This window comes from Coenobita brevimanus, chromosome 71 (assembly GCF_032717465.1).
Source record: "Coenobita brevimanus isolate Jiangsu-jjx chromosome 71, ASM3271746v2, whole genome shotgun sequence".
NCBI classification, from domain to species: domain Eukaryota; kingdom Metazoa; phylum Arthropoda; class Malacostraca; order Decapoda; family Coenobitidae; genus Coenobita; species Coenobita brevimanus.
Window position 1 is genome coordinate 31,672,873 of NC_137024.1, and position 18,823 is coordinate 31,691,695.

The 18,823-nt window shown below is 42.1% G+C and overlaps 2 protein-coding genes across 2 annotated transcripts; both read left to right on the forward strand.

Moving 5' to 3' along the window:
• The first annotated feature begins 3,822 nt into the window (after nucleotides 1-3,822).
• Nucleotides 3,823-5,027, forward strand: LOC145406736 (uncharacterized). The gene is made up of 2 exons (XM_080277834.1): nucleotides 3,823-3,992; nucleotides 4,799-5,027. Exons 1-2 carry the CDS (start codon nucleotides 3,823-3,825, stop codon nucleotides 5,025-5,027), a joined length of 399 nt encoding a protein of 132 aa, XP_080133960.1.
• Nucleotides 5,028-16,596: 11,569 nt separating this feature from the next.
• LOC145406737 (pro-resilin-like) lies at nucleotides 16,597-18,334 on the forward strand. The gene is made up of 3 exons (XM_080277835.1): nucleotides 16,597-16,608; nucleotides 17,401-17,615; nucleotides 18,142-18,334. The coding sequence occupies exons 1-3, from the start codon at nucleotides 16,597-16,599 to the stop codon at nucleotides 18,332-18,334; spliced, it is 420 nt and encodes a 139-aa protein (XP_080133961.1).
• The last annotated feature ends 489 nt before the right edge of the window (nucleotides 18,335-18,823 follow it).

Consider the following 18,823-nt stretch of genomic DNA (forward strand, 5'->3'; position numbering starts at 1 on the left):
AAAGAATTAAAAAGAAAAATGCAACAGGGGACAGTATTATATCAATAAAAGTTGTAGCAAACCTGCCTGATATACTTATATACATATTATGTAATATATTCAATGCAGCACTGTTAGCGGGGTACTTTCCCAACCATTTCAAACGAAGCTTTATCGAGCTTATTTCCAATCAAGGCACATCATTAGACAAACCCACTGAATATAAGAACCACCATGGAAAATATTTGAGAAGATTGTAAATAATCATTTAAGAAATGCTCTTTAAGGTCAAAATCTGTTTCATGAAGACCAGTATGGTAACAGCAAAAGTATCGGTACAGGAGATAACAACAAAAACGCTACGTAGCAAAGAACAATGTTGCACTGTATTAAGAGATGTTGCCAAAGCCTTCGACCATGTCTGGCATAATGGAATAAAATATAAAATTCTTAACGAAGGATTGCCTATCCTCTATGAGAAAATTCTTTATAACTTTGTGGGGGAAAGAGTAGCTACGATAAGAACAGATAACTTTATGAGAGTACAGTTTAAACAAAAATGTGCTGTTCCCCAGGGTAGCTCTTTGTCTCCCACTTTCGTATTACGTATGAGCGACCTCCCTGAAGCAAGACCTGGCTGCAAAAATGTTACCTACTCTGATTACATTACCCAAGAAATTACTTAGCAAGATAAAGAAAATAGACAGGGTAAAGAAAATTCTCAGGATAAAGCAAATTAACGCACACAAAAACAATGGAAACTGAAAACCAATGTCAGTAAGTTATAATAATATCATTAGTGAAGAAAAACAGGGGACATAATTACTGATGGAGAGATCATTGATTATGCACAGGTAGGTACTCATCGGGGCCAAAAGATAAACAGAAATGGAATAATAAATCATGTTAAAATACCGTGCCTCGGACAGAATTGGTGCTAACAAAGCTTAACATTTTGAGAGATTATATTTTCCAACAAACTTAATAATACCATGACTAATAACTTTAGCAATACCTGTTGTCGAGTATCCTCCCTACTATTCCACAAAATTAGCAAAACACAATTACTGCATCTACATAGACTGTAAAACAAGGCAATTAGAATGGCGCTCACCCAATAACTACTCAACAAATGTACCAGAAAATCAAATGAAGCCCAATTAACATCAAATTACACAAAATAGCAACTACTGTAGAGTATGAAAAATGACTGAAGAATAAGACCACGACTTACTTCAAACACTATATACATAACTACGAAGGAGATAATGTGCACAATGGTTTCCAAGGTTATTAGAAATATTTAATAATGAACCAAAACCTAGACATTTCTACACAGATTAAAAACTATTAGTCATGCCTAAAAGGACGTTATATTATCAGGGACAGACACTGGTTGAGACGGAGAACTTAAGATCAACAAATCTCTTGAAAGAATGTGCGAGTGTTTGTGTGAATACAAATGAGTGAAAAGAAATTGAGGAAAGACAGTCCATAGCCATAAATGCGTGAAGGTGGATCACTTAACCAATATATGAATATTGAGATCTGGACATTTGTGTTTCGATCATTTATTGTTTAATAATCATCCATAGAACCATCACCAGAGGATTACCAAGCCTCTAAAGTACACACTGTATGCATCATGGTGTATAAGAGCAAGGAACCACAACGACTCTGTACGAATCGCGTTCACATCCCGATCAGCTGTGCCATAATTGTCGCTTGGAATCCAGTCGTTACAGACGTTATATATAAAGTGCTTCCAGATACAATGTCCTCTAATAACACGGCATTCATTGTTATTATTCTTATTTTAAATGTATGCCTGCTGTCAACAAGTCCAGCGGGGTAGCGTCAGAAAACAGGACAACACAACCCGATTCAGTGACACTGAGACTCACAAGTATTGTACGTAATGATGTACACAAACCAATATAAACCATCCACGAGCAGGTCCCGCTGATTGACGCCTTACCCCATACAGATGACATAAAACTATGACACTCAGACACAACCAGCACAACACTTCCACTTTCACATGTATTGCTCTCACTAGAGACACACCATCCTTTTTCATACTTGGCCATCATGAGGACGGTTTCATTCTGGCTATTACTCTCCCTTCGAGAAGATCACGTCCTGCAGTTTGCCACATACGCTCTGATACACATACATATATAAGCCAAGGACATGGCGGTGGCGTGGCAGTGTAGTATATAAGGCCGCGGTGGGGTGTTACAGGCAGCAGTCTCAGCTCAGCAGGCAAGGGAAGTGCGGCAGTCATGAAGGTACCAACACTTGGCACACTATTATCATGCACTTATATGCCTCACTAACACTTCCTCCTTTGCCACATTGTTTCTGTAGATGGATTGATTATAATTTCTAGTATATTTATTTGCGAAACAACGTCTAAATTAAACATGGATAAATAGCGAACAAAAACACACTGATATTCAGATTGACAATATAAATCTGTCAGAGATTATTCGGAGCCTCTCACGCCTACAAGGATATAACCCAGAACCGGCATTCTGTTCAGTCTAAAACATACAGTTTCCTCACATCAACCACGAGTGAACCGTTCATAACACTTTTCTATTCAGTCAGTTACAACCTGGGAGGAATTATATCTATGCAACATCGTTATGGTTCCTGTGAAAATGAACACACGAACTCCAGTTGTCTACAGGTTTCCTCCAGATTATTTTTTTTTCAGTAATACATTAAGCATCATGTCACGTTTTGTTTTCTTTGGGTATGATACGGGGTAATGTTTTCACCATACGAAGTATTTCCATAGGTTCTCATGAGGCTGGTGTCATCTAGAACAGCGCTCCTGAGCTATATTTTTATTGTTCAAAGTCTGTTTGAAAGTGCAATTTACAGGAAAAAAAAAAATAAATAATAATAAATTATTGTTATCGTTAGCCACTTTATTACGGAAACTGCCAAAGTCAATTCCGACAAAACCAGGTGCAATACTCATAGTACGCCTCCCGGTAACAGCTTCAAAGCACTCTTGTAATGGCTTGGAGGAGGAAGAAAGAATTAATCAAAGGTGCAAATGGCAGATAACGTAAGATAAACCACTGTTGATCAAAAAACTTCCTCAGACAAAAAATCTTACAGAAGCACTGTAAGCATAGCAGAAATGTGTTAATTTTATTTTTAAGAAATCAAGGCAGTATCGTTTCGATAATAATGTATGAGTGTATTTGGTAAAATCATCATCATTATCATCATAATCATCTAATCCTGTGTTGCCCCATGAGAAAGGTAGGAGCCCGGGGCTAGGCAAGTTGGTCCTGACATTTAACATAAGGGTGACCAGCTTCACTCATCCCTGAGTAGCATTACGTGAGCAATAAACCCCAACCACCTCTTGGATATAAACCTGCACAGGCTCAATACGGCTGGAGCACGATCATTGCCCACTAACCCAATGGGCGACATATCTTGCTTATTCAGTCCTTGCAATACTGTTTATGTGGGATCAGGTAGTGACCAGTCAGAGTTACTGACGGAGAGGATGCCAGGTGGAAATCCCTGAATCTTTCCTTTTGTGGAAGCGACGTAGAAGTCACAGAACCTCTCCAGAGGGAACGAGGCTAAGTGGCTGATACTCCCTTTGTCAAACCTTAAACCCATAGTGTTATCAGCCATAGTGTTACAATCGTTGTGCTGTCGTTAGATGTCAGTTTTAACAAAATTTTCAAGTATTATGAGGCTGACATGACAAATGCTGCGACCCGCTGGTCTAGGCTGCGCTGAAGCTCACACAATTGATCGTAATCTCCTGCAAAGGTTTTGGCGGTGTTGCTGAGTACGGCGGTGGTGATGGCGGCGGCAGTTGGCTATAGCCGTGATGAAGGCGGTGGTGGTGGCGGTGGTGGGGTAGGACACTTCCATCCTCCCAGGTACGACTTCAAATACGACGTCAACGCCCCCTCCTACGGCACCTTCTACGGCCACCAGGAGGAGAGGAACAATGACGATACCACTGGAAGGTTAGATATGATGAGAGATAAGGAAAAGCTACTATATTACGAACTAACCGGGCACTCATTGGAGCACATCTCTCCGATAAGGGCAACGTAATATCCAAACCGCTTTTCAGAATGGGTTAGGTTCTCTCAACAATGATTAGAGTTTTGCAAAAGGTGTTTTTCAAACTCAGAATCTGTAGCAAGATCCAGAATGGTCCCCAAAATTTGTTGATTGTTCCCTGGGACATGTGCTATCTCCCCACCAAATTTGGCTGAAACCTCTCTTTTAGTTTTTGAGTAATCCTGCTAACAGACAAGCGAAGGAACAAACAAACAAACAAACAGGGGTCAAAACATACTCTCTTGCCGAAGAGACATACAGATATTTTGGTGATCCCAAGAGTGAGAGTGAGAATGTGAAGTACTGGAAAATTGTGACTTAAAAAAAAAAAAAAAAAAAAAAAAAGACAAATGAGAGAAAAAAAAACTTTGAAACAAGAGAGAGAGAGAGAGAGAAAGAGAGTGAGTGAGAGAGAGAGAGAGAGAGAGAGAGAGAGAGAGAGAGAGTGTGTGTGTGTGTGTGTGTGTGTGTGTGTGTGTGTGTGTGTGTGTGTGTGTAACAGTAACTTATTACTCCGCCGTAAACGAATATTGAAATTATTGTAACTTATGATTCAGTAGTGAATGATTCATCTTTAACTGTAATTCATCAACAACGTTGATCTATAATACGCCTTTGTATTGACATCTCAGAAATTATAGGTCACATGAGACGTAAATAACTATAATAATCTGCTGACTTAATCCCGCCGTTTTCCCGCCAACAGATACTACGTGCAGCTTCCAGATGGCCGAAGACTCACCGTGGATTATTTCGTGGACTTCTGGGGTTACCATCCTACCCTCACTTACGAGGGCGTGGCGCGATTCCCTAGAGGCCCTCGCGGCGGCAGTGGTGGTGGTGGTGGTGGTGGTGGTGGCGGCGGCGGAGGTGGTGGTGGCGGCAGCGGTCCCGGAGGCAAGGGCAGAGATGGCAAAGGCAAATTATACTACTAGTTCCTCATCCAGTCACCGCGGCAGACACTCACGAAACTCATATTTACATGAGACTCAGTTCACATCTCAGTTTTTGTTTATGAATAGGATAAGCTTTAGCTCTTAACACGAACATAATATTCTCACTGAATGTGCAATACTCGGATTTGAACCGAATTTTGACCGAACTCAAACCTCTCCGAATCAAACGACACCCACTCCATCATCCTCACTTTCCTATCCGTTAACTTCACAGACGTTCGTCCAAGGGTTGAATTCATAATTCATTGCGCCATTTTACACTTTTTATGTGTGTGTGTGTCCTTTGTAGCAGCCTTCACACCATCTAAGCAACATACTATGCTTCACGTAATGGGAAAACAAATAAACCTACACTTTCTGCCACTGTCTTGTTACTTTGTCATAGTTCATAGGCTACTTTACATGAAATTCACATCAAGCAGCCACCTTTCTGCTAAACATACCGCTACTATATTGTAAATCAAGTCCAAATACAATACACTACCTTCCTGCTGAACATACCGCCACTATATTATAAACCAGTCCAAATACAATACACTATCGTCTTTCGTATCATATTTCTGTTTATATGTCTTGTCTTTCGTATCATATTTCTGTTTATATGTCTTTGCTAAAGAGTTCTTCCTGTTTGTTATTATTTTGATATTTTGTTGTATTTTCTAAACTGCAAAGAGAAAATAACGAAAAAATAAACTATAAAGAGTATTTGTGTATTTTAGTTTTTTGTTTTTTTTGTCCAAAATTGAATAAAATACAATGTACTACAAATATTGCGTTTATCAATAATACGTATCCAGACACATAGATATATGTCACCATATACGAAAAAATACTCACAGTGAAATATACTGGACAATGGTATCCACATCGGTTCCCTGAAGACTGCTGTGCCCATCGTTGGTGTGACGTGTGTGTGTGGTCAGTGTCGTGTCGAGGGGTGGAAGTGAGCACAGGACCCACTGAGTAAGAGTGGGCTGGCAAAGCCACGGGTGCGGCAGATCCACCAAATGAGGTGGCACGGGTCTGACCGTGGGGTTTGAGTGCTTGGAGTGAACCAGAATGGCGTGGCTTACTTCAACACTCAGGCGATGTTGACGCGTGTCTACTAGTATCGTTAATATCCAGTATGAGCCATTAGAAATATGGCACATGCAAGAATCCAGACAGCTGTGGAGGGACGAACTAGTATTTGGCTGGGGTATCCAGAAATACAGAAAATTCAAACAATCAAGGCAAACGTTGGGAGGAGAATACCGAAAGGTAAATAAAAGAAGATGAGGAATGACCATTGAGGACATTACAAGATAATATAAAGACTCAAAAGAATTCTAGGAGAGCGTGAGCAGTGTCAAACGCACACCACAAGAACTACACCAGTATATGAAAAACTGAAACTGATGGAATGTCTATGAAGAGAGAGAGAGAGAGGTGAGGGGGGAGACGAAATTTAAAGAAAACATTGGCGAAAGTATACAATATATCAAACGAAGAAAACCAGGAAACTGATGAAGGTACAGAATATATGAAACACAATTATTTAAGTGACAATCTTAATAGGCTATCACCATATCCCACAGTAGATCTATCACGACTCAGAGAAAAGAATCCACCGAAGATAATATTATCTTTATGACAATAAAAAGACGATTAAAGAATTAAAAAGAAAAATGCAACAGGGGACAGTATTATATCAATAAAAGTTGTAGAAAACCTGCCTGATATACTTATATACATATTATGTAATATATTCAATGCAGCACTGTTAGCGGGGTACTTTCCCAACCATTTCAAAGGAGGATTTATCGAGCTTATTTCCAAGGAAGGCACATCATTAGACAAACCCACTGAATATAAGAAACACCATGGAAAATATTTGAGAAGACTGTAAATAATCATTTAAGAAATGTTCTTGAAGATCAAAATCTTTCGTAGGGACCAGTGTGGATTTAGATAAGAAATGGGAACATTAATAACAATAACAGCGGTACACGAGATAACAGCGAAAACGCTAGGTAGCAAAGAACAATATTTTATTGTATTAAGAGATGCGGCCAAAGCCTTCGACCGTGTTTGGCATAATGGACTACAATACAAAATTCTTAATGAAAGATTACCTGAGATAATAAAACAAACACAACAGAAGGGAAAGACGAGCCTTTACCTGGATAACCAGGCAAACGCCTTTGTCAGCGAGGTACGAGAGAGGGCATTTAAATCCGAAAGCATTGAACTGTCGCCTTTCACCCCGAGGATGCCTAGAGTACAGTATATTGATGGCTATCTACCTACCAGGTTTCATGCCTTTACGACAAACTGTCAGGCCTGTGGCCCTCTTTTGAAGATTTTCGACATGCTGCACTTGGCGCGTGTCACGTGCCATGTGCACCGCCTGGCTGTGATGAAACCTGCAAAAACAAATCTTAAAGAATTGAGCTATCATGTGCTGCAAACCACGGCAGTGTTCGGCCCCATGGTTGCTGAGGTATAAGCTTCTAAACAGCGTTACGGTCGGGCAGGGTCGGGCCTGGCCAGGTTAGGCCGCTCATATGAGAGAAAATGCCATTACTTGACGAGAGACTCGCGAGGAATTTGCCCTCGATGGAACAAATGTAATAGAGCAAAGTAGATAGCACATAATCTTTTAATATTCCTCATCTTCTTTACCTTCTTAATCTCTTGATTTCTCCCAAGTCTCATTGGATTTCGATTTTTATCAATCGTGGTAGGATCACTTTGGCAGAGAATTTTTGCTCTCAGTCTTGCCCTAGATTACCCCTGGAAATAGTCCATGTTACATTCAGTTCCCCAAATCTACCGCTGGGTGAACACGGGACAAGAGGAAAACAAACCTTGTCCAAGAGTCTAACTGATCCGGAAATGAAATTCAGAGTCTTCATTCTGCTGAGAATACTGAATCCGCTGTGTAGTGGGTGTGCACTGAGTAGAAGGAGTAGACTGTAACACCACTCAAGCAGTGCAGTACTCCCAAATTGGATGGAAAGCTGATGACATGGAGAGCTGGAGCTCCCGTTTCATCAGCCCTTGGGACTAGTTCCTGACCATCCCCCTTTGCTGAACTTTTTCAGTGTTTCATTGATACAGAGAGTAGGCCAGCATGCTCTCCAATACAAGTTTCTCTAACTGTCAACACCAAACTACATGCAGTGTACACATTACACTTCCTTTTCAAAATTATAAAAGAATACAGTAATGGCGTTATTTAATCAGGTCTCGGACTTCCCGGGGGGGGGGGGGACATAAATTCCCCCACCATTCGCCCCTCTCCCGGTGACGACTCAGAGAGAGGCATGGAACCACTGTCTGACTCACTTCTTCATTTCTGCAAAAATCGTGACCTTTCCTCTAACTTTCTGTCGAACACCAACTCTCCTCCTCTAAACCTCACCTTCTCTTCCTGACATAGACTCAGCTGTCTGTGGCAACTGACAGCAAATCCTTTTCTGTTTCCTCCTACTTTCCCTATACTCATTTCAAAGCCAAAGGTGGCTGTTGTGTATATGATCTTGCTCTCGTGTTCCTGAACTTGATCCTTCTTAATTCTCTACTCTCTGGCTTCGGCCTTCTTGTCATTCTCTGACAAAATATATCTGTGCTGTTTACATATCTCCTAATTCTACTGACTATGAAAAATTCTTCAACTATCTTACTTCAACGATGGAACACATTCTATCCATTTCTCCTTTCTCTGAAATGTCCATTCTAGGAGATTTCAATGTTCACCACCATCTTTGGCTCTCCTCTCCTTTCACTGATCCACCTGATGAACAAGCCTAAATCTTTTCCATGCTTAATGACCTAGAACAGCTTGTACAGCACCCTACTCATATCCCTGACTACCTTGGAGAGAGCACCAACAGACTTGACCTCTTCCTTACAATTAATTCTTCTGCTTACACTGTTAATCTTTCCTCTCTGTTGAGGTCCTCCAGTCACAACCTTTTTACCTTAACCTGTCCTATCACTCTGGTACAGCCTGTGGACCCTCCAAAGAAACATCGACTGTGGCACTTTGGAGCTGTGGATTGGGAGGCCCTTCGGCAGTACTTCTTTGATTTTCCCTGAAATGATTATTACTTCCATGGCCGGGAGCCATCTGAGTGTGCACTGCGCATTACGGAGGTTATTCTTTCGGGCATGGAAGCATACATTCATTTCTCACATCCTCTGACTAACGCAGGAAAGCCTTGGTTTAATCACGCTTGTTTTAATGCTGTCTGCAACAAGGAGAGGGCCTATAAAAGGTACCAGAGCCAACCCACCCCTGAGTCACAGCTTGTTTATGTTTCTGCCCGGAATCGTGCTAAGTCTGTTCTTCATTCTGCTAAAAAAAATTTCATCTGTACTAAATGCTCTCAACTCTCCAACTCGAATTCTTCCTTGTCCTTCTGGTACCTTGCCAAAAACCTTTCTAACAACTTTACTTCATCATCTTTCCCTCCTCTTTTCTATTCTGATGGCTCTGTAGCTATTTCTTCTACTGATAAAGCAGATCTCTTCACTCAGACTTTCTCCTCCAATTCCACCTTAGACGATTCTGGTCCTGTTCCTCCAACACTTCCCCCCTCTCACTTCCTCATGGCTGACATTAAAATTTCTTCAGCTGATGTATTTTCTGCCATCACAGGCCTTAATAGTAACAAGGCATATGGACCTGATAAAGTCCCTCCTGTTGTCCTCAAGAACTGTGCCTCTGTGCTTATACCCTGCCTACATAAATTCTTTCGCCTTTGTTTTTCAACTTGTACCTTTCCTTCTTGCTGGAAGTTTGCTCTCATTCAGCCAGTCCCAAAGAAGGGTGACCATTCCCAACCCTCTATCGTCCAATTGCTTTAACATCCTGTGCCTCAAACGTTTTCGAGTCAATTCTTAACAGAGAAATTTTAAAGCATCTTTCCTATCACAATCTTCTTTCTGATCGTCAGTATGAGTTCCGTCAGGGACGCTCCACTGGCGATTTTCTCGCCTACCTTTCAGATTCCTGGTCATCCTCATTTCGGGACTTTGACGAAAGCTTTGCCATTGCTCTTGACATCTCAAAGGGTTTCGATAGAGTCTGGCATAAATCTTTAATATCCAAACTGCCCTCCTACTGTTTTTATCTTTCTGTCTGTGCCTTCATCTATAGCTTCCTTTCTGGTCGTTCTATAGCCTCTGTTGTAGACGGCCATCGTTCTTATCCTAGATCTATCGACAGTGGTGTTCCTCAGTGTTCTGTCCTATCACCAACTCTCTGACTTTTTATTTATCAATGACCTTCTAAGCTGTACATCTAACCCTATCCACTTGTACACTGATGATTCCAACCTTCACCTTTCCATTCGGTTCCCGCAACGTCCATCTCAGCAGTTACATCAACAAACAAGGGATGAGGCTATGGCACACCTAACGTCTGACTAGGCTTGTATCTCTAACTGGGGTAAAAATAATCTTGTTGTTTTTAATGCATCAAAAACTCAGTTTTTACACCTATCAACCCGACACAGTCTTCCACAGGAGTGCACACTAATGTTTAATAATATCCAGCTGAATCCTGCATCATCCTTTAACATGCTTGGGGTTTCATTCACCCGGGACTTATCTTGGAAAGATCATATTGCATCTCTTGTAAAATCTGCTTCCAAGAGATTAGGTGTCCTAAGCCGACTCCGTACCTTCTTTATCCCTGCACAGTTGTTGACTTTATACACGGGTTTTAATCGCCCCTGTGTAGAGTACAACTCTCATGTGGGGGAAGGCATCCCACATACAGCTCTCAATAGGGTGGAGTCAAAGGCTATTCGTCTCATCAACTCTCCTCCTGTTACTGGCTCCCTTCAGCCTCTGTCTCTTTGCCGCACTGCTGCATCTTTATCTCTTTTCTATCGCTACTTCAATGGTCACTGCTCCCCTGAACCGTCTGCTTCCATTCCTCCACCTCTACGACGGTTGCGTTGCACCCGTCTAGCAAAAACTCTCATCCCTTTTCTGTCCAACGCTCTAATGTAGGAGTTAACCGTTACTCCCAGCCCTTCATTTATGCAACAGGACAGCTTTGGAACTGTCTCCCTCTGTCTGTATTTCCTACTTCCTATGATCTCCAGTCTTTCAAACGCAGTGTGTCCAGGCATCTCGAAATGAACGGATCTTGAATTTGCCTCTCTTTTGTATTGTTTTTGTTTTTTTTTAATCTTGGAAGGAACGGTTTGTGGGCTCCTGGCCTTTGGTTCCTTCTTTCTTGCATTAAAAAACAACAACAACAACAACCAGCCACTGAAAAACAGCGTTATCTTGCTAACGCTACTTTAAATCATATGACGGACAAAACACCTGCAAAGGAACACATTCAAATACCAAAATATTCCCGCTGTCACTACCTCTTATCATTAAACCACCAGTAGTGGTCTATATACACCTGAACTGGTCTAAGATACTCTCTCAGCCTCACAGGCACTGATATAACGAAGAAGTACAATATCACGAGTGACAAACATGGATATCAAAAGAACAGAGTTATGTGTTGCTGAATGTGTGTGTGTGTGTGTGTGTGTGTGTGTGTGTGTGTGTGTGTGTGTGTGTGTGTGTGTGTGTGTGTGTGTGTGTGTGTGTGTGTGTGTGTGTGTGTTTGATAGAGAAGTTCCATGTTATCAACGTGGGATGAACGGAATATTTAACAAAGATAACAGTACAGCGAGAGAAAACAAAGGCAGACAAATCAGTGTGTATTATAAGAGTCTACAGGTAAGCCACTGCACATTACTGAGGTGAAGAAACACCAGGTGGATCACTTAACAAATATATGAATAGTAAGATCTGGACATTTGTGTTTGGATCATTTATTGTTTAATAATCAACCACAGAACCATCATCAAAGGTTTAACAAGCTTCCAAGTACACACTGTATGCATCATGGTGTATACTGTATAAGCCAGGAGCTACAACGACTCAGTAGGTATAGAGTCGCAACCCAATCAGCTGTGCCATGATTGTCTCTTGGAATTCAGTCGTAACAGACATAAAATATAAAGTGGTTGCAGGTATAAAGTCCTCTAATAACACGGTATGTGCTCGCACCCTGTCCATTCATTATTATTATTCTTTTTATTATATGGCTGCTGTTACCCAGACCAACGGGATTGCGTCAGAAAACAGGACAACACAACCCCATTCAGTGACACTGAGACTGTCAGGTATTGTACGTAATGATGTACACAAACCAATATAAACCATCCACGAGCTGGTCGCGCTGATTGACGCCTTACCCCATGCAGATGGCATATAAAACTATGACACTCAGACACAACCAGCACAACACTTCCACTTTCACATGTATTGCCCTGAATACAGACACACCTGCCTTTGCAAACATATCCATCATGAGGAAGGCTTTATTCTGGTTATCACTCTTCCCTCCGAGAAGATCATGTCCAGCAGTTTGCCACATACGATCTGATACACATACAGATTTGAGTCAAGGACATGGCGGCGACGTCGCGGTAGAGTATACAAGGCCGCGGTGGGGTATCACAGGCAGCAGTCTCAGCTCAGAAGTCGACAGAAGTCAAGCAGTTATGAAGGTACCAACACTTGGCACACCACTATCATGCACTTCTTTGGCTCATTACCACTTCCTCCTTTGCCACGTTATTTATGTAGATGGCTTGTATAACTTCTCGCATTATTATTTGCGCAACAATGTCGAATTTAGAGTAGCATAAACAGCATATAAGAACATCTATCTATCTATCTATTGCCAGACGCCTCAATCCCGTTTGGGTTGGCCACAAGCAAATCGCCTCCAAGTCGCCCTGTCCCCCGCCATTTCACTGCCCTGCTCCCAGCTCACACCCCCCTCTCTCATATACCTCTCCACCCCATCCCTCCATCTCATCCTCGGCCTCCCCTTCCCTCTTCCCCCCTCCACCACACTCACATACACTCTCTTCGTCAGTCTTTCACCCTCCATCCTCTCCACATGGCCAAACCACCTCAGTGTGTTCCTCATAACGCTTCCTATCACATCCACATCAACACCACAACGCTCCTTTATATCCTCATTCGTCAGCCTGTCTCTCCATGTGACTCCACAGGCTCCTCTTAAATAACTCATTTCCACTGCTCTCACTCTTGACTTGTGTCCTTCCAACAACGTCCAAGCTTCACTTCCGTACGTTAGAGTTGGTATCACAATACTGTCATGTAGTAACTTTTTCACTTCCATGCTCACTTCCGTTTCTTATCACTGCTTTCAAAGAACCAGCAACCTTTCTTCCCTACTGTACCCTTTCAAGCACTTCACCTTCCAAACCTCCATCCTTACTCATCACACTACCCAAGTACTTAAACGTACTCACATTTTCCAATTCCTCACCATCCAACCTCGCTGTACATTCACTGACTTCACCTCTCTCAAAGACCATCACTTTACTCTTCCCTACATTCACCTTTAGATTCCGTTTCTTACACACTCTCCCAAACTCATCCACCAAGCCTTGCAGCTCCCCTTCGTCTTCACTCAAAAACACAATATCATCGGCAAACAACAGTACAGGGAGTTTCCAAACACTATCCTCTCTCACCAGGGCCACTCCAACATCCACTACCCTACCTTGTACCTCTTTTATTACCCCATCCATGTGCAGATTGAACAACCATGGAGACATGACACATCCCTGTTTCAACCCAACTTTCAAAGAGAAAAATTCACTCAGTTCACCATCCACACGCACTGCAGCCTTCGCACCATCGTACATACTCTTCACAGCATTCAACAACTTCCCATCTACTCCATATATTCTTAACACTTTCCACAATCCTTGTCTATCCACCCTGTCATATGCTTTCTCCAAATCCATGAAAGCCGCATTCAACTTCTTTCCCTTCTCTAGAAACTTTTCCACTAAAGATCTAAGAATGAATATCTGATCTACACAACCTCTTCCCTTCCTAAAGCCTCCCTGTTCTTCTCCAAATAATTTCTCTGTTCTTTCTCTAACGCTGTCAATAAGTATCCTACCATACACGTTTCCTATTATACTAAGAAGACAAATGCCCCTATGATTACCACACACTTCTTTTTCCCCTTTTCCTTTGTACAAGGGAATAATTATACCCGACTTCCAATCCTCCAGACTCTACCTTCCTCCCTGGCCAATCTGCACATCTTCCACATCCATTCTACTACTATCTCTCCCCCATGCTTCAGCATTTCACCACACACTCCATCAATTCCTGGGGCTTTCCCCGATTTAACTTTCTTCATTGCTTCCACAACTTCTATCCTACTGATTTCTTCCTGTCTTCTCACCTCCCTCCTTCTCCCAGCCATTCCCCAGCCATTTATACTCGCATTACTTCCATCCTCTACGTTCAACAATTCCTTAAAGTGTTCTCTCCATCTGCTCACTTTTTCTTCCTTCTCCACTAGTAATCTACCATTTTTATCTTTCACTCCCCTGCTAACTTCACTTCCACCCTGTCTTACTCTTTTCACCTCTTTCCAGAACATTTTCTTACAGTCCCTCCACTTTACACTCAAATTCCTTCCAAATTCCTCATCCACTCTCTTCTTACTCTCTCTTACTAATCTTTTCAACTCTCTCTTTCTTTCTACATATAACTCTCTCTTCCGCCTCTCAACTTCTTCCACGCCCCTATTTCTCATCCATTCATTGTATGCTTTCTTCTTTTGTGCCACAGCCTGTTTCACCTCTTCAGTCCACCACGCTGTTCCTTGCACCCCCCTCCGTCTTCTCTTCCTTCCACACACCACATCACATGCTGCACATATTTCTTCTGTAAATATCCTACACATACCTTCCACGTCTCCCACCTGCTCCAATTCATATTTGCCCAATCGTTCCTCCACTTCTCTCTTATACTCTGCCTTTTTCTCATCCTCTTGTAACCTTTCCACTCTCATTGCAACTACTCCTTCCTCTCGTCTTTCCCTTCTTCTATTCCTCCATCTTACTTGAATTCTAATTCCGGCCACCACCAAGTAGTGGTCAGAAAGTCCACTCCCCCAACCTCTATAAACTCTTGCATCCATTACACATCTTCGCATCCTTTCATCCACACACACATAATCAATCATTGCCTTCCTTTCATTCAGTTCACCACCCACCCTTCTCATCACTCGCCATGTATACCTGTGGATCATTTTATGCCTGAAGAGGGTATTGGCTATCACCAACCCCCTCCCAGCACAAATGTCCACTAACGCACTCCCATTCTCATCTATCTCAGCAGGCACACCCCACTCACCAACTATTCCATCCACCTTCACATTCCCAACTTTACAATTTATATCACCAATCAAAAACACTCTCTCATTCCTTCCAAACTTTTCCATGCACACTTCTACATTTGTCCAGAACTCTTCTCTCACTCTTCTAGCACGATCTTGCGTTGGCGCATACACACACACCCACAATCGCCCACATTTGTATTCCAACTTTCAACTTTACCCACACAATCCTTGACCCAACTGATCCATACTGTCTTATGCTCCTCTTCCATCTTTTACTCACAACTATACATACTCCTTCCTTTGCCCTCTCATTCTCACCTACTCCTGCACATATACCCCATCCATACTCCCATTCTCTCACACTTTCTCCTTTCCATTTTGTTTCAGTTATTCCACATACATCCACTTTCGCACCCTCAAGCACCTGGACAATCTCTCTCTCTTTCACCTCATCATTCGCTCCCCTTACATTCCACGTTCCGATAACCATGTCCTTTGTCCGGTCCTTGGTCGTCATCGTTTGGTCAGTCCTTGTCCGAGGCTTATTGTTTGTTTTTTTAGTTAGTTGTTTTCCGGGGAGGGGCACTAACCCTCCGCCAACCCTTTTAGTCGCCTTTTACGACAAGCAGGGATACTGGGGGATTATTCTTGAAAAAAAAAACCTACCCACAGGGGATAACATATTGATATTAAAAATGCCCCCCAAAATCTTTCAGAGTTCCCACGGAGTCTTTCAGGTCTACAAGGATACGACTCATAACAAATATTTTATTGTATAAAATCTACAGTGCACTCACATGAACCACCAGAGAACCGTTCATAACACTTTTCTGTTCAGTCAGTTACAACCTGGGAGGAATTATATCTATGCAACATCGTTATGGTTCCTGTGAAAATGAACACACGAACTCCAGTTGTCTACAGGTTTCCTCCAGATTATTATTTTTTCAGTAATACATTAAGCATCACGTCACGTTTTGTTTTCTTTGGGTATGATACGGGGTAATGTTTTCACCATACGAAGTATTTCCATAGGTTCTCATGAGGCTGGTGTCATCTAGAACAGCGCTCCTGAGCTATATTTTTATTGTTCAAAGTCTGTTTGAAAGTGCAATTTACAGCAAAACAAAAAAAGATAAAAAATAAAACATTGTTATCGTCGGCCACTTGACTACGGAAACTGCCAAAGTCAATTCCGACAAAACCAGGTGCAATACTCATAGTACGCCTCCCGGTAACAGCTTCAAAGCACTCTTGTATCGGCTTGGAGCAGGAAGAAAGAATTAATCAAAGGTGCAAATGGCGAACAACGTAAGACAAGCCACTATCGTTCAAAAAACTTCATCATTATAATGTATGAACATATTCGGTAAAATAATACAATACTGTATAATGTTACACTTCCATTCTTGTTTCCATACCATTGGCGGAGACAAAACAAAGACGTGTATTACTTTGTTTAGATCGGTGTCAGCCGATTACTTCAGATCATTCCAAGAGAAGTCAGTTTACGCCACACACACCACGAGGGTCGACATCGATCTTGGAGATCAACATCGTGCTTGGACGAGAGAAATTTGGCTTATGATGCCTTTTAATATCTCAGCTTTTTTTTTTCTTTCTCGCACGAGCTGCGAAGTTGCTTACGCCTTTTGTGTAAGATAGTAGGCCCACCGTAACACCATCAAACAAGGAAGTAAAACAATTGTACACGAGAAAAGTCTGATAATCGTCCATGCCTACTCTGTGTTATCAGTTCTTAACAATACTGAGTTTATGTGGGATCAGGTAGTGACCAGTCAGTCTTACTGGCGGAGAGGATGCCAGGTCGAAATCCCTAAATCTTTCCTTTTGTGGATGGGACGTAGAAGTCACAGAACCCTCTCTCCAGAGGGAACAAGGCTAAGTGGCTGATACTTCCCTCGTCAAACCTTAAGCCCATAGTGTTATCAGACATAGTGTTACGCCATCGTGCAGTCGATATATGTAAGTCAGTTTTAACAAAAAAATTATAGAGTTTATGACCGCTACATGACAAATACTGGGACCCGCTGGTCTAGGCTGCGTTGAAGCTCACACAATTGATCGTAATCTCCTGCAAAGGTTTTGGCGGTGTTGCTGAGTACGGCGGTGGTGATGGCGGCGGCAGTTGGCTATGGCCGTGATGGAGGCGGTGGTGGTGGCGGTGGTGGTGACGGTGGTGGGGTAGGACACTTCCATCCTCCCCGGTACGACTTCGAATACGACGTCAACGCCCCCTCCTACGGCACCTTCTACGGCCACCAGGAGGAGAGGAACAATGACGATACCACTGGAAGGTTAGATATGATAAGAGATAAGGGAAAGATATTATATTACGAAATATACAGAGACTTTGCAGATGCCAGGAATGTAAGAGATTTGAATTAATGATGGTAAAATAAAGGTGACAGTTGCTTAAAAACTATCTCTAAAACGAGAGAGAGAGAGAAAGAAAGAGAGAGAGAGAGAGAGAGAGAGAGAGAGAGACAGACAGACAGACAGACAGACAGACAGACAGACAGAGAGAGACAGACAGACATATAGACAGACAGACAGATAGAGAGATTGTGTGTGTGTGTGTGTGTGTGTGTGTGTGTGTGTGTGTGTGTGTGTGTGTAACTAACTTATTACTCCGCCGTAAACGAATATTGAAATTATTGTAACTTATGATTCAGTAGTGAATGATTCATCTTTAACTGTATTCATCAACAACGTTGATCTATAATACGCCTTTGTATTGACATCTCAGAAATTATAGGTCACATGAGACGTAAATAACTATAATAATCTGCTGACTTAATCCCGCCGTTTTCCCGCCAACAGATACTACGTGCAGCTTCCAGATGGCCGAAGACTCACCGTGGATTATTTCGTGGACCTCTGGGGTTACCATCCTACCCTCACTTACGAGGGCGTGGCGCGGTTCCCTAGTGGCCCTCGCGGGGGCAGCGGTGGTGGTGGCGGCAGCGGTCCAGGAGGCAAGGGCAGAGGCGGCAAAGGCAAATTATACTACTAGTTCCTCATCCAGCCACCGTGGCAAACACTCACGGAACAAATATATTAACCTGATACCGACTTCACATCTCATTCTGTTTATAAACGGGAAAATATGATAATTTCATCCTCTAACATTTAGAACAGAAAACTCTCAGTGGATGTGAAAATCTTGTATTTGAACTGAACTTCAACCGAACTGAAACTTGTCCCATGAAATGGCTCTCCCACACCATCACTCTCACTGCCTCTCTTGCTTTCTGTTCAGTTCCTGGACGTCTATAGACTAAACTCTTCCTATTATTAAACATCCGTATTCTTTGGCGAACTTTGTAAAAGCCTTCAGATCATCACATAATACTGTATATTAACTTTCACAGCAAGCAAAGTTAAATCAGTCTATGTTTTCTTTCATTATCTTTATAATTTACCAGAGTCTATGCTCTATTTTAAAATCTGAAATTTACAAAAACCAGCCATCTTTCGCATTAACATACCGACACTATTTTGG